Below are 22,203 nucleotides of genomic sequence, written 5' to 3'. Positions count from 1 at the left end.
TTTTAAAATAAATTAAAAAATATATAATTCAAGTTTTAATTTATAATTAGATCTATATTTTTCTACTTTAGTTGTATCCCTATATAATTTGTATGCACCCATAATGGATAAATAAAAAAACTGATTATAGATAAATTCGAATCGAAACTAATTAAATTAAGTCAAATTTCTCAGCTAACCAAATCGACAAAAGGTACATTTATAATTTTGTTTATGATTATATATTTTTACATAAAAAAATTTATTTGTGTTTTTCTTTTAAAAAATTAAGTATGAATATATATTATCGTATGAATTCAAAAATTTAAATATAAAGATTATTGATTAAAATCTGAAAAAAGGATTAGATTTTATTTCTAAAATTTTTTAGACTAGATTTTATTATTCCGATCAAACAATATGCTCACAATTCGAGTAAGCACCCTTTATCATATTGGTTACTAAAGAATTTCCCTCCATTTATTAACAGGCTTGATTTATATTTTAGTTTTTTGGTTCCATAAGTAAATTTTATGTAATATATATTTAAGCTTATAAATTTGTATTAATTAGTCAGTTTAATATTTAAAATTTTAATTTAATATAATAAATATCTTAATTTTAATTTTTTAATATTAAACACTTTTAACTTTTAATAACTTAATATATACCTAAATTTTATTTTTAATAATATTTAAATATATTTATGCAACACATATAAATTTATTAAATAAAAACACATGTCAAAACGTAGTATAATATTATAAAAAATAAATTTAAATATTTATTAAATTAAATTAAAAATTATAGTATTAAATTTACTAAATAACAAAAATTTTAAGCATATATGCCACTTAGTGATAAGAATTTCAATTCAAATAACAAGAAACAAATCTCTTCCAATTTTCCTATGAAAGTGGCATTGTTTTGTTGTGAATAAATTCTAACAAGAAATAGTCCCTTCTACTTTTAAATGCAAAAATGAATTAATACATTGTTAGAACTAAAACATTTCAAATTAACTTTGATGGTGCAGAGTAAATTAACAAGATTCTTTGTTATTTACAACAAAATTCAGCTACATATATACCAAAGAGAACTGCAGCCACTACGCGAAGCTCCTCACTGGAATGGGAATTCACTCTCCTCTCCATTCCTCAACAACTAAAATTGGACAGGCCTCACCTTTCATCCCTCAGCTCATCAAGATTCGTATAACGTTCAAATTTACCAATGAACACTCTGCTTTTTCTCTGCTGGTGATGTAAAAGGCCAGGCTATACACCTTCATGTCCTATTCTGAAGAGTCTATTTCTATAGTAGGAGCCTTGCCAAACTGAGACAAGTATAATAAATTTGGCATCTTTCTTCTGTTTGAACTTGACATTCGCTTCCTTCTGCCCATGAACCCTTTCCCATTGAGTGAATCAGACAGAGCTCCCATGTCCATCTCCTTTATGACAGTATTTTCTTCCACAAACCTGTAAAACCACCCAACATGAGAAGTTGAGGAAAAGTCCCGTCAAAATTAACCCAGACAAATCCAAAAGCATCAATACTGTATCTCCAACTGCTTATGAAAAGTCTAGTACACACATGTGCTTACATTATCTGGACTATCATATGACGTATTACTTACCAGCATCTACTTCCAATAAAATATTTTCTTAGCCAGAATCGATAAACCGTTCCAGCTCACAGCCCAAAATATAAATAATGTTTCCAAGAACCATTACGGACTTATCAAGAATATATATATAATCATTTTAAAGGCCGTATTACGAGTGAAATGAAGAATTTAAAAACTCCACAAGAGGGTAGATATCATTCCATTAAACCTAATCTACTATCGGACTGCACCCCTTAGGACTTTATCAGTGATTACTGCCTCACCCTAATACTCTTACTCTTTCCACCTAGGCACTTCTCTTTGATTAGACCACAGACAGAATTTACTGAAAGGGAATAATGTAATTGTGACACAGAAGAATTTAGCCAGCAAAATGTCAAACATGTTCCACGATATCGTCGGTGAGGGACGGAGAGGAAGAGAAGCCATACCGCTTACGAATAATTTTAAAAGCTTCTTTTGTTGCATAAGCTAACCCTGTCTTTGGGTCGCGATACCTACAGGATAAATACATAATTTAAGCACAATGGTCAGCCATTAAGCATAGCAATATTATTGAAGATTTAATTGTTCAAAATAAACAACCGACAAAGTGATCCCAAAGTTGTGTAGCACGCCAGTGCCAACACTTCATTAATTTGCTGAACAAAAGTCGATAAAATCTCATAGGTGAAGAAAAAGTAGAAAATCCCTTGATTTTGGAGATGTTAGTTAGTTGCATCTAACTTATCAGCAGGCATTGGACCACTCCACTGAAAATAATGCTTAAGAGATGCAATTTTAATTTTCTAATTTTGAATCAAAACCAAGTATATGCGTTTAACAACCACCCAATTACTGTGAAGTCTTTAAGTTAGGAAAAGAATGCAGGATCAGCCACTCATATTTTTTTGTCCTATCCTGGTCTCATTGACACTCTTCTGTTCAATCTAAGGGCACTGGAAGCTACTTGCCAACCACCACACCATCCCCTCAAAATGGATGCTGGTCTGGCTACAAGCTCAAAAATATTAGTATTCTGCAAGTGCAGAATCATCAACGAATAACTGACTGACCAAAAGAGAAAGTAATAGTTACTTTATCAACTACAGATATTTAATTACTAGATTGCTTAAAACTTACAATAATCAAACACAAGGAGAGGAAATACCAACTAAAGAGCAACAACTCTGCAGTTGCTTATAAAATCTCATCTCAGTTCATTATATTGCAACAATATGTTGGCTCAAACTGATACCTCAAACATGTAATAATTAACCACAACATGAAAATAAGCTCTTACTTGGCAGGCAAGCCTGTTATAGCACACACAGCCTTCTCTGGATCTGGAAAAGGATTAAATAAAAATCAAAACCAAAACCATACTAAAAGAATATAAATCAAGAGTTCCAAGTGTCAAAGTATATGAACCATATATAAATTCCAAAACCAACTACTACCAGTACCAACTCTCTTCAACATGCCCCAACCTGAAGGCCTGAAAAATTTAGTCATTTAAAGAGACAGCTTTTGAAAACCATAAACCAAAGATGTTCATTAATGTTCGCTGGCATCTCATTCCATAGAAAGGGAAATGGTATGGGGACTTCTTTTTAATCTCTCTAAATCCTCTTCCATCCCTTGAAAGAGTGATACCAAATTCCTATTGGTAATAGGCATCTCACTTCAAGTGCTAAGCTCAAATTCTATGTTCCAGTTCAGAAAGTCAATGCAAAAGGAACATGTCATGTTGCTTTCCTTTAACTAGTTAATCAGTACGTGCTTTGCACATGAATTAACTCATAAATAAGTATCTTTTGAAATAAAAGTTTTTATGCTATAGAATTTCAATTTGAATTTATGGGCGACTGATAGTATAAGAAAATGATGAAATACTTAATCATGAAAATAAACTAGAACTTTATTTTGGCTCATTGGAGGTTTAATAGGTTGTGGACTCCATAGCAGAGGTAGTCACCCCTAACATCTCTCTCACCACAGAAGTGATGAACTCCCACCAATATGTGCAAATGGTGGACAAAGAGATTCAAACTTGAGAATACAAGCCAGCCAAGCCACTCCCTTGTTAGGAAAACATAAACTTATTTAGGATTAGGTTTTTAACATATTTTAGGAATAATGATTAAGTGAACAACGATTATTTAAGATTAACTTTTTTTACATATTTAGGAATATTAAGTATGCAGTATATGTTTGTCAATTAAGCAATAAATGTTTGTTATAAAACTTAAAGTAAACTATGATTCCTTCAACAATTTAGTTTAAAAATTATAAAAAAATGTTCAAACCTATTTAGAATATAATCCTTCAACTGATTCAGCTTTTCTATAAATGTTCAAGCAAACCCTTGTGGCAGAGCGTATGATCATGTGCACTCAATCAATTACAGAGCAAGAACTATTGGAAAATAGCGATCCTAATTTTGTGATCAAAGACAGGCTACTATATCTATCAATAACAACAGTCTTCTTCAGTAATATATTAAAAATAAAACTCAACTAATACCCAAAGAATAGCTCCAATTAAATTTAACTTAGAACATAATGATGGTTGTTAGAAGTTATATTTATCCCACATCGCTTGGTTACTGGCCTGTTATAGTGTATGTAAATGGATTGGGCACTCTCTTCCTTTGAGCTAGCTTTTGGAAATGAGTTCTACCCAAGCCCATTTATCAATAGTAAAACTGATTTTCACCAGGGACTATTTCCACTAAAAAGCACATAAACTTATACTTCAACTTACATGGAACAGATGCCACTGAAATTTCTGACCGAAATGACACTCCTTTGAATTCTAGGTACGAACAACCTGCAAGCAACTTATGCATTGAGTCATTAACATACTGGTCTAATAACAAACATCAAAATGATGGATACTAATAGATGCATATTCATTTTATTGGGTACATAACATACCATCTTTAGAGAAATATCTTATCTGCGGGCCATTGTAGACAGCTTTGTGCACTATTGCTCTTTTCTTAACTTCTTCTTCCCTAGCCAAAACACGCTCTAAGTTTCTCAAGTTCATGATTTCTGCACAATTATGACATGCAAAGCTTAACTTGAGATCATGTGAAATTAGAAACCAGCATAGCAACTTCGAACAACTAGAAAAGAAGTTTAAAACAACCAACGTATCATGGTCTATACCTGTTTGAGCTGCTTCAAGAAGCATTTCTTCTTGTGTCATCCTCTTCTCTTCACCTTCCTTTTTCCTTTTTATTGGCTGCTTACAAGTTAAAAAATTTGACTGAATTAGAAGGCTGAATATTTAAAGTTGAATAGTCAAAATTTTATATAGAATTTCTAGTTTGACGAGTGGAAATAATTCATTTCTATTTTCAGAAAATCTTGCATAGAGATTATTAGGATATTCAGTGTTTAGGCTATTGGACCGAATAATTGACTGATGACAGAAAGTCGCATTTAATTAATCCGTGAAAAACTAAGAGACTTCTTTGACAGGCATACTCCTTAAGAATTAAACCCGATAAAGCTAATTTAGTTCTCCTATTGGATAAATAATCCGTTATCCATATTTGCAAGTCCTTGAATCTAGTGTTTCTTGACAGATTCTGGATCTGAATAATATGATCTCTGAAAATAGAGCAAAATGCTGGATTAAATTCTCACCGAAAGAAACAATACTCTCTTTTAAATAACTGACCTTCATTGTTGCCTGCAGAGCTGCACGTATTGCATCTCTCTCAGCTTGCTTAACAATGACTGATGTTCTTGTAGATTTCCTCACTATTCTCTCGCCTTCAACATCATCAGAGACATCACGATGTTCTGGGGCACTAGACTCTTCTGCTGTTTTTTCATCTTTAGAAGGCCTATCTAATTTCGACAGAACTTTCTTTTTCTTTTTCTTCTTTGTCGGAGGCTTTCCAGGATAAATAAGCCGTTTCTTTGTTTGTTTCCTTTAAAATGAAATGTCAACAATTAGAGAAAGACCCAAAATGTGGAGGAAAAAAAAAAGGTAAATAGCTTGCTTCAGCATAGAGATGCTAAACCTTTCACTGGGAACATCCTCAGCTTCTTCATCTGGTTCAGACTCCTAGTACCAACAGAAGGCAGCAGTATTCATGCTTACTAAAGTTGGAAATAATAATCATTGCATTAAAAAGACAACTAAAGTCCAAGATAGGAAGTATAAAAAAGAAATAGAGTTACATATGGCAAAAGAAAAGCTCACATCATCATCAAAATCGCTATCAAACTCATCAGCAACCTCCTGTTCTGCTTCATAATTATTATCATTCTCTTCCTAAAAAAAACAACAAAAACAAAAAATTAAGACCACAGGTGTCATACTATTTAAAAATCTGTTCAATCGTTCTAGGTACAATTTTGAACATTTAACTACGGACCCACTCTTATGCACGGGAATAAAGAAGAAAAAAAATTAAACTATTAACAAAAAAAAAAAAAATGAAAATTTGACCTCTTTAAGAGCATCCTGACTCCAAAACAACTCATCCTCTTCAATTTCCTCATCAAGCAACTTGTTCATCCTATAGTTGAAAAAGAGCACCGAAGTTAAAATTTTAGCCGTAAATTTTTTAACAGAAGAAAAAAAGAACAACTCTCTTTCGATATAGATTAAAAAAATCGCCATATAGATTCCAAAAGAAATTTACCGTTTTCCTCTGGTTTGACGGGAGGCTCGATCGAGAAACACTATCGATGCATCTTCTTCTTTAGAGTTCTCCATGACGCAGATAGTTTATATTTCTCTCTATGTCCAGGTAATTGATAATCGAAGTCGAAACCCTAACTTTCTGAATAATATAAATGATATTGAAGTGAAATAGCAGTTGCAATTAGTTAATGAAGATCGAGTCAGTTGATAATGTTATCTTTTATGTTTTAGACATGACTAACAATCGGAAAGAAACCCTAGCCATTAGAAGGAGGGAAGTGCATAGATTATTATTATAGCATTCAAAGGAATCAGAAGCTTTCAGGGTTCTGGAGGGAAAGAAAAAAAAAAGGTTTAGGCCCTGTTTGTTTCGGTAGAATACTTAGCTTAAAACATTTGATAATTATTAGGATAAATTGCACATAGAATCCCCCTACTTCTTAATTTTTGTTGTTAGTGTATGAGCTATTCTTTTTGTTAATTTAAGTATTTAAACTACAAAAATTAGCGTGTAAGATTAAGGCCGAGCATTATTCAATTTTATTTGATTAAATATAAAAATAATTGAGAAGTATACTAAATATACATAGAATCCAAATTACATTAAACATTAATGATAGTAATTGATCCAATTTTCTCAATATTTGTTATAAAAAAGAAAAGCTTATATACTAAATAATAATAATAATAATAATAATAATGGCAACAAGAAGCGAAATTTAGTTAACATATCTGCTCCGGTGAAGCCTTCACTCCGCGCAACGTAGGAAAACCTTAATTACTACACTTGATTGAGCCTTAGTTCGATGATGCAAATGTGACATAAACCTGATCAATCCGCAAAACGAAAATATTCTTTAAAAAAGAAGAAGAAAGAAAAAGGCCAAGAATATGATAAGTACAATTGGGCTACAATACAAGTACCGAGGTCTCCTATTTTTCCATTAACCCATATGTAACAGTAGGCTTTTTTCTTTTATCCGAGGCGAACGGCCTACAAAGGAAACTAGGGGAAAGAGGATTTTAGCGAAACTATGAGCTGCATACGAGGAACATCATGGAGTACCTACCAGTTGTGAAAACAAACAAAAAAAGAAGCAGGAGCTAAGATTTAGATGTGCGGCTGATGAGGTTTCTATGCATTTATTTTACCTCTGTCCTATGTATTATGGCTCCGAACGTATGGTTTCTCTCCAGCTCGTTGGGTTTAAGGTCAGGTCACCACAACTTTCTTCTTTCCCAGAATGCTGCTATTCGTGATCTTCGGGATTCCCAAAACAGCTCTTGCACTTTCATCTGCAATAGGCTAAGCTAAATAAATCTTTCCCAAACTTTACATAAGGTGAGAGTATCATAAAGCATACAGTAGTTCCCAAGATTAATGTCGTTCTTGATCATGAAAATGGGTACCTATTTGGTTTGAACCTTCGTTCACTGAAACAACAGATTTGCCGACTCAATATAGAAGCATGTATGTATATTGTATAGCTCTAGCATCAATAAGTAACTACTTGGTTTGCACCTCAAAAGCCAAACCTTTTTCTTTTCTTTTAATATCACTGTATTAAGAGAGACGAGAGAACAAATTGCTTACAAAAACGGAAGTATTTTAAAATAATATTATTATTTATTCAATTGTTTTGAAAATAAATTATTTTAACACTTTCACGGCTAATTAAAAAGATAAAAATATTTTTTTCTAAAGAAAAAAAATATTAGATTCAAATTATTTTCTCATTGTTTTTTTTGGTGATGTCATTTTCTCTTTATTAACTAATAAATATTATATCATTTTTATGATTGATAGAATATCGATTTTATCGATAATGAATATAAAAGATATAGCTATCATTTGTTGTGTAATTCACGGTCTCTTAAATCTCCTTGAATTTTATACCTGAATTTCCGTGAATTATATATATATATATATATATATAAGGTTGAATTTTATCATTATGTCATGGTCTACTTGATCTCAACCTTGGATCCGGATATTCTTACTTGCGTATAATCATCATTATAATAATCAAATAACTAAATAAAGAGCTCCTTAATTAAATTGTTTAATTTTTCTTTAAGTGCACCTTAAGCTTCCAAGATTCTCAGGTTTCGAAGAATGTTTAGGTATAATATATACATCGACTCCTAAAATAATTTTGGGTTTGGGAAATGAGAATGTGCAAGTTGTTATTCCCTTCCACGTGCATTGTTTCCACTTGTAGAATGCGTTCGAGTTTTAGCTATAAATTGTCCATTTCATTCCACTTTTGGGAATATCTTCCCATAATGACCTTTCCACTTAGAGAGATTAATTAGTGTTTGATTCTCTCTTTAATCTCAGATTCTTCTCTTACAGCATTTCTATGATCTTTCCTCATTTAGAAACTCTAAGCTTTTTCTTTTTTTCTTTTCTTTTTTTTTGTCATTTTCTATCCATGCTCTTTACCTACATAAAAACAATAAGAAAATTCTCTTGAGAATCTGCTCTTAACTGGATAAATACCCAGTTGAAAAGTCGTTTGTTTTTATTATTCAAGAAAAAACAGTCATCGACTAATTAGAACTTGACCAGTCTTGATTGCATATTATGGAAGAATCTCCAAGAGCAGTGACCCAAGGAAGAGTCTACTTCAAAACTCAGCAAGAATTACCAACTTACAAAGTGAGTCTAATAGCGCAGATGTATATAACAAGTTCCATAAACCTTATGTTTATTCATCTATTTATTGAGAGAATTATTTCTTTTACAGCTGATTAATGATGTTAATTTCTGACAATTTTTTCTTTCCTCAATAAGAATGGAAAGTTTGAGCAGTGCTGCACAAGAACTGGTAAGGAAATGAGAAGGAGAAGTAAAGAATCCAGCCGTTCTTGTTATGAGTCTTTGGATATTCCTATGAATACCATGAAGTTTCTGTGTCGCTCTTGGAGCCCAACTGCTTCTAACTTCCTACACACATTCTCATCATCAAATGTACGGAATAAACAATAGCTAAAACATTTCTTCAGTTAATAGTGTTGTTTAAAGAAATCTTAATGCTTGAATAAGCTATAAACTTCGGTTTCTTCTTCTAAGGCGAAATCCTGTGTCATTTCACAGAACCAGATATTGGATGTTGATGTCAAGCATGGTTCAGAGAGGCATGAGGAAGAGAAGGGAGTCTATGACAGTGATTTGGAGGAGGATGGAATAGTCCAGGTCCAAGTAAATGATGCAGAAGCACATGCAGCTCAAACCAATTACTTAAATTCAGCAAGCTTGGCAAATAAGATATGGGTACTGATCTCTCTTTTATAGTTAACTTCAATAGAAGGTAAGGTGAAACGTTTCTGTTAGAGATCCTACATCACGCTAAAGAATAAGAAAGAAAAGTAATTTATAGTAGAATTTTCACTATATTTTGGAAAAGAAAAACGTAACGGTTATCTTTTGAAAAAAAAAAAAGAAGTTATTTTACACTTTTCTTTTTCAATTTTTTTTTTTATATAATTTTTTTTTTTAGAATTTTATCAGAAAAAAATACTAAAAAATATACATATAAGATACTAGATTGATATTTTTTAAATTTTTTATATTATTGTGACTCCAGCTTTTATTTTATATCTTTTTATTTTTTCAGAATTTCATCAGAAAAAATATACTTACAAGATATCGAAAGAAAAAAATACTAAAAGTATAACTATAAGATACTGAAAGGATATTATTTTTAATTCTTATTAGTGTGAATTCACTTTTTATTTTAGATCATTTTATTTTTTCATAATTTTATCAAAAAAATACTAAAAGTACACCTAAAAAATACCGAAAGTATTTTATTTAACTTGTATTATTATGAATTTACTTTTTTAAAATTTTGTTCGAAAAAAAATATCAAAGGTATACCTATAAGATACCAATAGATATGCTTTTAACTTATATTACCGTTAAATCAGTCAAATAAGGTATATTTATCGTTTTTGTTTTATTTCTTTATGTTTGGTCTTCATAAATTGAATGATATTACATGTCTTTTCTTTAGCAACTAGTTTATTTTGATGACATGAAAATGTATATTTAAAATAAATACCATAATATACCAAATAGAGTTTAAAATACATATAGATATAATTAAAATAAAATTTAAAAATATATTTAACGGTAACAAAAATATACTAAAAAGATATTAATAAAATATCAAAAGGATACTATAATATAGTTAAAAAAATCATATAAATAAATAAATTAATTAAAAAAAATTGAAAAAAATCAAAATATAAAATCATCGTAAAAATAAAATTTTGAGCACGCTTTTTCATAAATGTGTAAATGTCCCTAATTTTTAAAGGATAAAAGTCCAAGTCTAACCAACCGAGTAACTAGTTCTAATATCATTTTGATATTGATTAGACTCAAATCTAATTCTATTAGTTAAGCTCTATACTCACTCATTCATTTAACTCTTACCTTAATCATCTAATTAAATTTCTAATAAGACATTATTATCACATATAATTAATATTCACATTTTAAATTTTGAAATGGTAGCTTTTATAGAAAGTTAACTGTAGTTTAGAAAAATAGTAATAAAAACTAATGATGTTAACTAAAAAAATATGTATTTTCTAATTTAAGTGCAAATTAAAAATGGAGTATCTTTTTGTCTACGAGAGTCCTAAGAATGCTTGGTGCTATGCAAAAGACAAACATAAACATAACTTTGTCTTTTTCTTCTTTTATGGTGTTTTTCCACAGACAAGATTCTTGGTTGAAAAATACATTCAATCTGTCAGACAAAGCAGCAAATCATTTGATATTATTAACAGGGTAATTTGCAAAATCTTACTGAGCGTAGTTACTAGTTATCCAATTTGTTTTACCTAATTTCTAAAGTTTTTCTTCTGCTAAATGAATTTGAAGCGCATTAAGGAATGGTTAAGACAAAAATCACTCGCCGGTGTGTTCATGAAATGGCGAAGAGGAGAGAAGAAGAAGGAGGAAGTACGACTTCTCACAGCCAAAATACATGCTGCCCTGTCTGTGGCACAACTGGCAGCAGCAATAGCTGGCTTTGCAGCCACCAGTATGGAAATATCCAAGGATATACATAATGAAGACTTGAAAACCAGCAATGTAGTTGCTTATGCCACAGCATTGCTAGCCAGTGCATGTGCTGAAGCTGCAGAATCAGTAGGTGCAACCAGAGCCCATGTTGCCTCTGCTGTCAATTCTGGTCTGGCTACTCAAAGTCCTGCTGATATGATTACTCTCACTGCGTCCGCTGCAACAAGTAATGTTCATCACATATGCACTTGGATTTATATTGCCATGCCTCTACTACATTAATTAGTTCTTTCCGACGGCCAAAGAGGAAATGTGAATCATCCAAACTCTTTCGTGTTGGCAGGTTTAAGGGGATCTGAAACCCTTAAATCAAGAGCAACGTCAGCAAACAAAGAGCCAGTAAAACTAGCAGCAAAATTGTTAATCAGAAACCCTTCTGGTACAATAGCGTTAAATTCTACTATTTTGCAAAATATTTTTCTGTGTATGTAACATGCTATCTTCTGCTTGCAAGCAGGACAAAAAGTACTAAGGTCGGTATCCATCTATTTGGGGCGTAGACAACTGATGTTGAGACTTGAAAAGAAGTATTTAGGAGTCATAACCACCTCCAAGGAATGTAAGATCTAACTTCTCTTTCTGCAATTGTAACTAAACGTTTGCTTGTTTATTTTTTGAAAAAAGAAAACAAAGAAATTAATGTTGATGATCTGAACTTCTCCAGATACCATTCTGCAAATGATAAAAGAAAAGAAAGCTCAAGGGTACTATATCCTTGGCGTAAAATGTGATGGTGGATATATGAAGCTATTGTTTGAAGACAGAGAGCAGTCACTTGTGTGGATGTCAAACATTTCTAGTTTCTTAGAGATATACAATTCTTGTAATGTCCATTGAATATCTAAAAAATCAAGTTCCAGCTTCTGGAATCTAGCCACCAAGTTCTCCTGCTGTTAATGATATGCATCACGCAAGATTTTCACCACAATAATCTCACCCCAAGGAGTTATTATTATGGTTAGCTTAAGTTGACTATGCAATTACCTGTACATACAATCAACTTGAAAGTTCGTTCCCAGTTGAAAACTTTCTTGTGAGCAGGAATGTAATCATTTAGACTTGAGTGGATTAGTTGCTTGGTTGCTTATTTTGCACATAGATGATCCCACAATTTAGTAATAGAGCCGCCAATCTGAGCCAAAAGACTGAGGATTCATGAGACAACACTATTTTTTTTATAATGATATCCATGCATCATTTAGAAAATACTAAAATGACAATCAATTGCCCCTACTTGTGCAGTGATTGCTGGCATGGCTCACATTCGGTTAAAAGAAACCCCGGTTGCAGAAGCAACTTTATGTCCACTAGCCATTATTTATTGATTAATTTTTAATTCAAGAATTGTATATCAATTATCAACATATTAATCTTTTTCTTTTTGGATGGGATATCAACAGACTAATCTTAGATATTACAGAATATATTAGTTATATCACTATCTAACTTTTATATGCCGTACATTGGGGCAAAGGTACATCCGCGCCCTTGAACTATCGTCCATTGACCAACTGAGCCCTTATATACTTTTTTTTCTTTCGTTCTCAATAGGCCTTTTCAAGATAAATAAAACGTACGCCCTTCTGTTAGTATAACACTAGCTTCGGTTTGTTTTTTGGCTGATGTGGCAAAACAGGTCCCAGTTTCTACACTCAACACATGCACACTAGACATGTGGGACCCACTAAAATCTGAGTTACCTTAATTTGTTGCAATGTTCTTCTTCCTTGCATAAAATTCCCAAAAGCTGAACAACAAATCCCTAATTTATATCTATCTCACAAAGCAGCAGAGCATAGAAATGCAAGTGAGCATACTGTGAATCAGCTGCATGTTTATAACTACATCTCAGTATAAAAGACCAAAATCACCAAAACATTTAGCATAACTCAAATCACACCGAGTATACCAACAATAAAAATGACAACGTTCGATTAATTAAATAGAATGGCTAAAAGGTCTAAGCTCTGCTGGTACATCAAGCAAGGCATTGGTCATAAACAAATTGGGGCATGTAAGAGCGAGTAATAGAAATAAAAGAATAAGAAAGACGCATACTGGTATAATACCTGCTTGTCACCAAGGAAGTTGAGGATTTTAATGGCAAAGTTGGAGTTCGTGATGGAAACATTGATAGGAAAGTGAGCATAGACAAACCGTATCTTGTAGCGATATCCCTTGGTGACGCCTATTATCAAATTTTCGACGTGGCTGAGGGAGGTCCAGATGGCATTGTTGGACTTCCTGGAACTGAACCACGCTCTCCACTCTCCTCATCTTTAATTAGCTGGAAATCGAGATTCAGGTGCTTGAGTCTACGGGTGCGCTTCCATCGAGGTCCCTCAACCTTAATAATAATATTGTTTTTAGAGGAATTTTTTTGTATATTTGAGAAGCGTTTTAAAATGTGTTTCCTTCACTTTCTAAGCAATTATAGGAACATCTGAAATAGACATTAGGGATGTGGTGGTTGCAATTTGGGGATTTTCTGTAAGGAAGAAGCAGGACAGTGCAACCGATTAAGGCAACGAGATTTTGTAGTTTGAAGATGTGACAATAACGGTGATGTGACAATTACTGTGATGCTTGAAGTTTTCCTTCATAGCCGCTTTGGTCCTTGCTATTTTAGAATTAGGAACTTTAGTACCTCGTATTTATAATACATAGCATTTTAGTCCTTCCGTTAGTCAATTCTTAGAAATTCGTTTAATCAAAGTTAGCATTGTTCCATTAAGTGACTTACAATGATCATATTGTCCCTAACTCTTGCCTTTAATTACAAGAAGCTGTCAATTTTGAATGAACATATAATCTTTTACTCTTTCATTAAATTTGATATACAATCATTTAAGTTATATTTTAAAACAACATAAACTAGAATGCCTATTAAAAAAAGAACTCTAAAATACCACAGTAGTTAAACTTTTATAAAATTAATGCAATTTAGCACAACCTTATTTAGTACTTATTAGATAATAGTAGTGATATTTGTCATGAATCTGATATTTTTATTTTGTTCAGATTTGTAATAGAAGCTCTTATTTTATTGTGAGTCAGAATCCGTGATGAATTAAATATCAGTACGGATTGGATATCCCACCGCCACATGTTATCATCATCACAACCATTAGATGCCTGAACGGGGCACAGTTGCCAGCCAAATGAATCGAGTTACAGCTTTGACGGCATTTGCATTGGCCAATTCACTAGCGCTCTGGGCTGAATCCCCAGCTCCTGCATAGTTTGATACTCCACGAAACACAATGAAGTCCAGACCATATGACTTTGCCGCCTGCACATCATCCTCCTCCTCATCATTAACACGTTAATCAAAAGAACTACTTTTTTGAAGCGTTCAATAATCTCTAAAAGTACAACATCTTAGTGTTACTTCTCTAACTAATCATACCAATCCAACAGCAGCGCTGCTTGTGTCAACAGTTGAAACCCCGAAAGTCTTGTAAAGGAACTCTCTGTATGCTGGGTTGTTGACAAATATATCAGAACTCGAAGACTTCAATCCGATGACAACATCTGCGGAGTCCACCTCCTGCCGTTGTGAAAAAAGAGAAGAAATATGACTAAATCGTTAGTTTGCAACTCAAGAACTCTAAAGAAATTAATGAAGCCGTTACATATTGTTGGAGTGTCTCACTTATGGTGCAAGCATTGTACCGGAAAAAAACAAACACGAAAAAGAAGGGTCAAGGTTTGAGAATTACCTCAATTCTAGAGGCAATCCGTAGCCAGCTTTGGCTATCTGGAATGTATTGTCGCACCCCTAGTCTTCCATTTTCGTACACGTCTATTAGTCCGTACTTTACACTTCCCAGCAAGTTTTCACCATTTTTTGGATAATTGAATTGTCCGAACTGGAGCTGTCCTATATAGGAGGAGTTCATGCTCTGTGCAAAAGCAAAACACACAATCGCCACTCAGTTTCATGATTTTCTCATAATAGAAAAGGAAAAAAATGGGAGTTTGATGATTTATATATATACCAGCCATTCCCAAGTTCCTGAAAAAGTAATAAGGCTTGGAACAAAAACACTCCCAATGCTCAATGTTTCGTTAGTGGCTCCAGCACTGCCAAAGTTAATAATCCCTCGAAGTTTGAAGTTGTCAGCAAGGATTTGCATAGTTACAGCCACATGTATCTCAACATAAATGTCAAGTGATAAGAGCCGACGAGAATATTTAAAGGCTTTTTTTTTTATTCCAAAAATATAACAGCTATATGCAGCTATGTTAATTCGACATGGCAATAGGTACTTGCCCTGATTGTGGTGGTCTTGTCTAGTTCAGCTCTCAGGCCAGATTGGACACAATCAGAATGAAAATCCGAACTAATTTTTAGGTTTCAATTTCGATCCAGAACTCGGTTCCAAATCAAAGCTTTTTTTAGCAAAAAAGAAAAGGGGAAGATGGAGTGAGAGAATCATACTGATGGATTGGTGGAAGTTCTAACATACACAACATTAGCTCCATGAATTGTTCCGGTCACAAATCTTCTTCCTAAGCAACCAAAAAAAAAACAAATAACAGAAGCTATTGTTACACTTTACATTAAATATGTAATAAAGCAAATATTTTTATGTGTATGTTTTTATTGTTCTAGCTGCTGTTGTGGTTGGAAACGTACAACTGCGGAGCAGCAGTAAGCAATGAAAGTAAGAAAAGCGAAGGTTTAATTACCAAACAAGTCAATGTAGGAAGTAGGAACGAAGAGACCAGAGTCATTAAGTGCCTTCTCAGCGTTTGTGGAAGTAACAAGGATGGCGAAAGCGGGTGTTTCGTGGGCGTGGGCTAAGTCAGCATGATGGTGTCTCAAACTCTGCTGCATGGACTGCTGTACCATAGCCAATAATCCAAGCACCACCACAGCCCACACTGGTCTTGCCACCGCCATTGATATTCCGAGGAGACAGTAGTGTGTATTTTGTGACCTGCGGGGAGGCAGATGAGGAAGTGATACATACATACAAGGGAAAAGGAAGTTGTGGTGCATGAAAAGCTATTCATCTGTTAATATACAGAGGCCAGTGGTTATATTTAAAAAGAAAAAAATTGTAAGAATTTGGAAATTTCACTTAGATTCTTTTCCCATTGTTCAGCAGGAAAGAAGAAAATATTCAGAATACTAGTTTTAATATATAAGTACACTATTTTGTTTTCTTTTTGTGTAAAAATTAATTTGACACTTAGCATATACGACGAGTATAAGAACTGAGCCTCTACCAAATAATTTCCCCAGCCCCAACAATAATTAGCCACCTGTCAAATGATCCACTAATTTTAACTTGTCAATTTCCAGTACGTTAAAAACAAACAAACAATAACGATTCAATTGTCCTTAGCATTGTCATTTTTCAAAATGATCTGATTTTTGAGATGCAGTTTCTGCAAACACAACAGGAGTCTTAAAAATCCCTTCTTTGTTTTTCTTGTTTTTTTATATTTCTTTTTCTGGTTCTTGGTGATCCTTATCCAGAATTCAGGTTTATCGGCAGGGAGATTTTCATGCAGGTGGCCTAATGACAAAAATTATATGTAGCTCAGCTCAGTTAATGTTTTGAAGACAAAATTTTGAAAACAATTTGCATCATTTTCAACGTGTTTGCATAATGATAAATAAATAAATAAATTACTTTTCTAGTTTAAAAATGAGAAGACACTGGATGCCGGAAAAGGCCTTCATCTCTGACCCAACGGGTGAAGTCAAGATGATTAAATCCCGATGGTTTCAAGCATGCGGTCCTTTTTTCCTTCTCCTTTTTGTTATTAAAAATGTTATTTATGTGTCCCTAGATTGCTGAGGGTAAAGAGATCTCGTTGTTTCTGAAAATAATTTAATGACATGGTAATTGTTAGGGGTTCAACCAAACTCATAACCCCACTAATCCCAAAAAATTCAATAGAAATTAAAATTAATTTATTAGATTTTAACTATTTTAGGAGGTTAGAGATGATTTATAAATATCTAAAACTGAGTACAAGTAGATTGGATTTGACTTAAAATTTAAAAATTATAATAATATCTGATCCAACTCGACGTAAAACTAAAAATATATTAATTTATATAAAATTATATTATTTTAATATCATATATATATATATATATATATATTATAATCCTAAAATTTTTATAACAATTTTTTTATTTTTCTCTTAACCCCTTAGGATTGTTATTTAGTTTTACTTTTTCTCATTAAAAGTAATATTAGATTTTAAACTTTATTTATTTAACTAAATTTATTTATCTAATCTAACTATATAATTATATATAATTTTATTTCTTACTTTTCTTGTTAAGGACTTTCAATTATTATATAAATTTTAATTTTAATTTTAATTTTCAGATTAAAATTTTAAAATAAAATCCTATTAAAAACCGATGAGCTCAAATTTATTAATTTATTAATTTTAAATATTTAATTCAGTTATAAATAAGTACAACCCAATTAATATGGTTTGGGTTAGTATATAACTTCTAAATCAATCTAATCCGACTCACAAACACTCTTAGTAATAGTATGTTATAGGTTAATTAAAATTTTAAATTCAAGCTTTAAAAATGTAATTACATATTAATTAAAAATAGTTAAATATATCATTTTAATACCATATCAAAAATCTTGTATAGCTTTTTGTATAACCCTTTTATAGACATTTTACTTAATTTAGTGAGAGTCAAAAAATGCAAAAACTACCTTCTTTCTACATTCTTTGCCGCACCAATAATTTGCACTATATATACTTGATTCAAATTTTTTATTATATTATTATATTTTAATTTTTAATTAAGTAATATTTATCATTATAATTGAAATTAACTATATTTCCTTATTGAAATAGATGGCGGATTTATATTTGATATTGCTATTTGCTTTGATAATTCTTACATCCAATAACTATTATTTTACAAACACTAATCTTAATTTTAAGCATTGATAAAATGAAAAAAATAAATCAAATCACGTGATAACAATTCTAATTGATGCAAGTGAAAGAAAAGCTAGTATATATAGAAAGCAAGATAGTTCTTTGCTAATTCACCGGATATCAAAGGACTCGCAAGGGCAAACGAACTATGAAAGAAAATTACAAGTTGTTATGATTTATAATCAAACGGATATTTTACATTTCTAGAGTCTATGGTATTTTAATTCTTCAACTGGGTGTAAGAAAGACAGTATACAATCCTAGGGGCACTTTCAGAAGATGAGACAGAACTACCTAGCAAGAAGAAAGCTGAAGGCCTAAACACCATTCACATGCATGGAAAAAAAACAACTCCTTTTCTCCAAAGTCTTCTCTGTATTCCACATGTCTTGCAGTGTCCACTGGAAGTGAAACCAAAAGTTTGGCTTGTCGAGCATCTCTTATCACTTCTCTTCGAACTCAACATCAATTATGTTAGTATCGGACTTTGATGAAGAGGTTCCTCTACCTCTACCATCTCTTGAATCCGGCTGCCACACAATGTTACCACAACCGGCACAGCGAATTACTTGGCTCTTGTATCCAACAAACTGCCTCTTACATGCTGGACAAGCCCCCTAAACAAAACTTAGTATAAAAAGATCAGTGAATCACAATATTTATTTGCTTTATTAACAAGAATTTAAGTTATCAACAATACAGAAACTGCTAGGAGTTCATGCATTAGCTTCAGCAGCTCAATAGTAGATTGTCCATATATAATCGTGAACTGGAGGACAAATTAACCAGGATATGTATCTAGATTGTCAATATATAAACGAAACAGAACTTTGTCATACTAAGACATCTGATCAAACAAGAAAAGGAAACCAAAAAGAAAATTGAGAAAAAGGAAAAGTGCATCTTAGAATTATAAGATGATCTGGGGGCATCAAGTAAACCAAATTCACTTTTTAAAATACCTTTTCTTTTTTTGATAATAAGACATCCTCCCAGCAATAGTGGAATTATATGAACTTACATGCATATATTAACTTCTGCTCCAATTTAAATGAATAACCAAGGTCAGAGTGAGACCGACAGTTTAGTTACTCTGACAACTATCCAATTCAGATGATTCAAGACCAACAGGAAAAATGTCCCTACTTCTTAGTGCCAATCAGATGGTTTGAGGATTGGTTTAAATGATAGTGAGGATCACACATGATTCAACAGGTCCCTTCCTAGCCTGGTGCAATGCTCTTTATCCTACCATTAGACCAGGATTTCTTCCATTTAGGGCACATCATGGTTTGTGACTGCGACTAATGCTACCCAAAGAAAGGAAGGAGAGAGGGGGGGACGCAAGTTCCATAGAGTAGGCTCCAATTCAAGGGCTTAACCACTGAAAAATTAATATAGAAACATCAGACCTCCAATCAATTGACAGAGTGGTTAAAAATTTGCGTTCCACCTTTCTTATTCAAATATTCCCAGTTATCCTTAATTTCCAAATAACAACGAACTTCTTAACAATATTTTATCCTTCAGACTCTATCTCAAGTAATCTAATTAAGACACCTTATTCTCGCAAGAGAGAACAAAATACTAAGCTTATATTTGCATAGGGTTATATTTAGAAAACCAATTATGTCACAAGCTTACTAAATTCCTACGTTGAGAGAGAGAGAGAGAGAGCGAGAGAGAGAGAGAGAGCGAGAGAGAGAGAGAGAGAGAGGTATATCCGTCTAAGAGCAAATGAAGCACAGGAGATTAGGGGATTCAAACACTATCACCCCCATCTGCTTTAAGAACAACTACTTCATCTATTTTTCTATTACAAGAACCTAAGGATAGAATGAAACAAAAGAAATCTGATCCATGTAAGAGTCAGATTACTTTGGATAAATGATTTTATACAAAGAAGAAAATTCAGAACAAACTGAACACTGTGTTGTGGATTTATGAGAAAGAGCTCATGTAACTCATCAGCAAATTAGCTACAATCTTCACCTGCTTACTTGAAGTTCAGAGAGAGAGACAGCTAGAGGAAGGAGTAGGTGGTGCAATTATCAGAAGTGAATATTACACATATTACATGTAGAAAATAAAATCAGTAGATTGAGCAAGATCCTAAAAATAGCAGCAAATGGAACAAAGATGAAGGACCTTGACCCCATGAGCACATATCTCATTAACAAATATATCTGACATTAAGTGTCTTGCCCTTTACACAAATAAAAGCATCGAAGTCAGTTGAATTCTAAATTGCTCTATTTTTTTTTTAACTCTTAAACAAGGGCTATTAGGCCTCTACACTGACTGTGATGTACTTCTAAATAGCATTTGTCAGACACCAGATTGGACTCCCACTTGCATACACAAATGGATCAAGAAACAGTGAAAAGCCAATAGAAGCATAATAAGAAAGAAGAAAATATGTGCTAAGTACGAATAAAAAAATTATACCTTAATGACAAGATTATTTGCCACAGTCCCAATGAGAAGAGGTGCGGCAAATGGCAGAACCCATGTAGCAAATATCAAGATCCGAAATAGCCAGCCAGACAATGCAAACCAGAGGAAGAAAATAGTCTGCAAATACAATAACCCAATGACCAACTTTCAAGCATTTCATAAATAAGAATAGGAACCATGCATAGCCATGATAGAAAGCAATCACCATTGAGAGCAATATTCAATTTCAGAAGCAGTTTTAAGTATAGAGAGATTATACTCACAGCAAAACCTCTCCCTAATGGGGTATCCAGAAAATCATTGAGCTGCCTCCTGTACTGCAAGAACATTAACAACAACATTAAGATAACTCTTTTTTTGTAGCCATTTAGTGGAGAAGGTAGCTGCCATAAGAAATGGTAATGATCAAAATGCAACAATCTTCTATGCAAAATAATTTAATGAAAACTAAAGCTGAAGCTTATAAAAGCAATTTTATATTTAATGGAAGAATTAATGCGATAAAGATAAATTTCATTAGGCCTTGGTTTGAACAAAAGATGCGCAAAAAATACTTGAAAAATCATGTCTCATATAATGTTAGTAAGTCTAAAAATAAAGCATTTTGAAATAAATGAAGTCATGCCATAAGTGATTCATGATTTTGCCAACAATTAAGTTGAATTGAATTCTTGACATCATTCATTTCAATCAAAGGCTTTTTTCATTAAGTCAAAATAATTGAATTCTAGCAATTATCATATTACCAAACATGAAAATCAACTAAATAGAATTCCACTGAATTGAAATCACTTGCATATTCAGACTTTCTAGACACACGTAGAAATTAGCAATTAAACATTAAAAGTTTTGGAGGATAATTGAATTAACGATTTAATATATTAAAATCAGAACAAGGAAAAGGAACAAACCCTAGGCCAATTTCTACTAAAATCAACAGTAAAAGTACGCCATCGAACACCAATCTCCAACTCTCTATCGATCTCACGTGCACGCTCAGCTGCAGATTGAGCAACGTCACTAACTCTCCTTGAGACAGAGTATCTTCTATCAATACGCTCGGCAGCTTTCCTTGCCTCGTACATTAGCTGCTCAAATCCATCATTTGCACTCCGCCACGCATTTCTCGCCAACCTGTCGAAGTCTCCACGCTGGAAGGCGCGCACTGTTCCTACGTGCCGAAACGCAGCTGGGCACCGCCTCTTTAGGAGGGTGGGGAATGGTGGTTGCCGCCATGGCAGAGTTGTGGCCATGACCGCAGGGGATGATTGTTAAAGAAAAACGACACAGAGAGATGGAAGGCTAAAAATAGCCTTGTAAATTCTTTTTCAATATTGGAAAGAATGTCGAATTTTATTTTCGAGCCAATTAGAATGAGCTGGGCTTAATTGGATCAAAACCGCCCAATGATTAATTATTATAATCGGGCCGGAATGGTTCTGGC

At 32.9% G+C, this 22,203-nt stretch overlaps 4 protein-coding genes across 11 annotated transcripts; 1 reads left to right on the top strand and 3 right to left on the bottom strand.

The window, feature by feature from the left end:
* Positions 1–976: 976 nt before the first annotated feature.
* On the bottom strand, positions 977–7,069 carry LOC8283049 (SWR1 complex subunit 2). Its single transcript, XM_002519945.4, has 11 exons — positions 6,258–7,069; positions 6,062–6,131; positions 5,813–5,884; positions 5,631–5,674; positions 5,282–5,537; positions 4,765–4,840; positions 4,528–4,647; positions 4,355–4,420; positions 2,892–2,934; positions 2,041–2,106; positions 977–1,460 (listed from the first exon to the last, which is right to left on the bottom strand). Exons 1-11 carry the CDS (start codon positions 6,329–6,331, stop codon positions 1,274–1,276), a joined length of 1,074 nt encoding a protein of 357 aa, XP_002519991.2. The 5' UTR covers positions 6,332–7,069; the 3' UTR covers positions 977–1,273.
* A 4,072-nt stretch (positions 7,070–11,141) lies between these two features.
* On the bottom strand, positions 11,142–16,490 carry LOC8283045 (bark storage protein A). 8 transcript variants are annotated; one of them, XM_048370272.1, is made up of 8 exons: positions 16,056–16,490; positions 15,805–15,875; positions 15,362–15,446; positions 15,083–15,265; positions 14,770–14,910; positions 13,430–14,652; positions 12,345–12,492; positions 11,142–11,655 (listed from the first exon to the last, which is right to left on the bottom strand). In XM_048370272.1, the coding sequence occupies exons 2-6, from the start codon at positions 15,846–15,848 to the stop codon at positions 14,488–14,490; spliced, it is 618 nt and encodes a 205-aa protein (XP_048226229.1). In that variant the 5' UTR covers positions 15,849–15,875; positions 16,056–16,490; the 3' UTR covers positions 11,142–11,655; positions 12,345–12,492; positions 13,430–14,487. The 8 variants fall into 8 exon arrangements, with proteins under 8 accessions (XP_048226229.1, XP_048226224.1, XP_048226222.1 ...); XM_048370267.1 differs by having other exon boundaries at positions 11,142–11,663; positions 15,362–15,875; positions 16,056–16,486; XM_048370265.1 differs by having other exon boundaries at positions 15,362–15,875; positions 16,056–16,486.
* On the top strand, positions 11,202–12,347 carry LOC125368698 (VAN3-binding protein-like). The gene is made up of 4 exons (XM_048370264.1): positions 11,202–11,526; positions 11,644–11,739; positions 11,818–11,919; positions 12,025–12,347. Exons 1-4 carry the CDS (start codon positions 11,202–11,204, stop codon positions 12,195–12,197), a joined length of 696 nt encoding a protein of 231 aa, XP_048226221.1. The 3' UTR covers positions 12,198–12,347.
* A 1,864-nt stretch (positions 16,491–18,354) lies between the features above and the next one.
* On the bottom strand, positions 18,355–22,126 carry LOC8283044. Its single transcript, XM_002519940.3, has 4 exons — positions 21,671–22,126; positions 21,023–21,076; positions 20,751–20,876; positions 18,355–18,919 (listed from the first exon to the last, which is right to left on the bottom strand). Exons 1-4 carry the CDS (start codon positions 22,010–22,012, stop codon positions 18,746–18,748), a joined length of 696 nt encoding a protein of 231 aa, XP_002519986.2. The 5' UTR covers positions 22,013–22,126; the 3' UTR covers positions 18,355–18,745.
* Positions 22,127–22,203: the final 77 nt, after the last annotated feature.

This window comes from Ricinus communis, chromosome 10 (genome assembly GCF_019578655.1).
Source record: "Ricinus communis isolate WT05 ecotype wild-type chromosome 10, ASM1957865v1, whole genome shotgun sequence".
In the NCBI taxonomy this organism is placed as follows: Eukaryota; Viridiplantae; Streptophyta; class Magnoliopsida; order Malpighiales; family Euphorbiaceae; genus Ricinus; species Ricinus communis.
The sequence above is the reverse complement of the archived record's forward strand: the minus strand, read 5'-3'. Positions and strand labels throughout refer to the sequence as shown.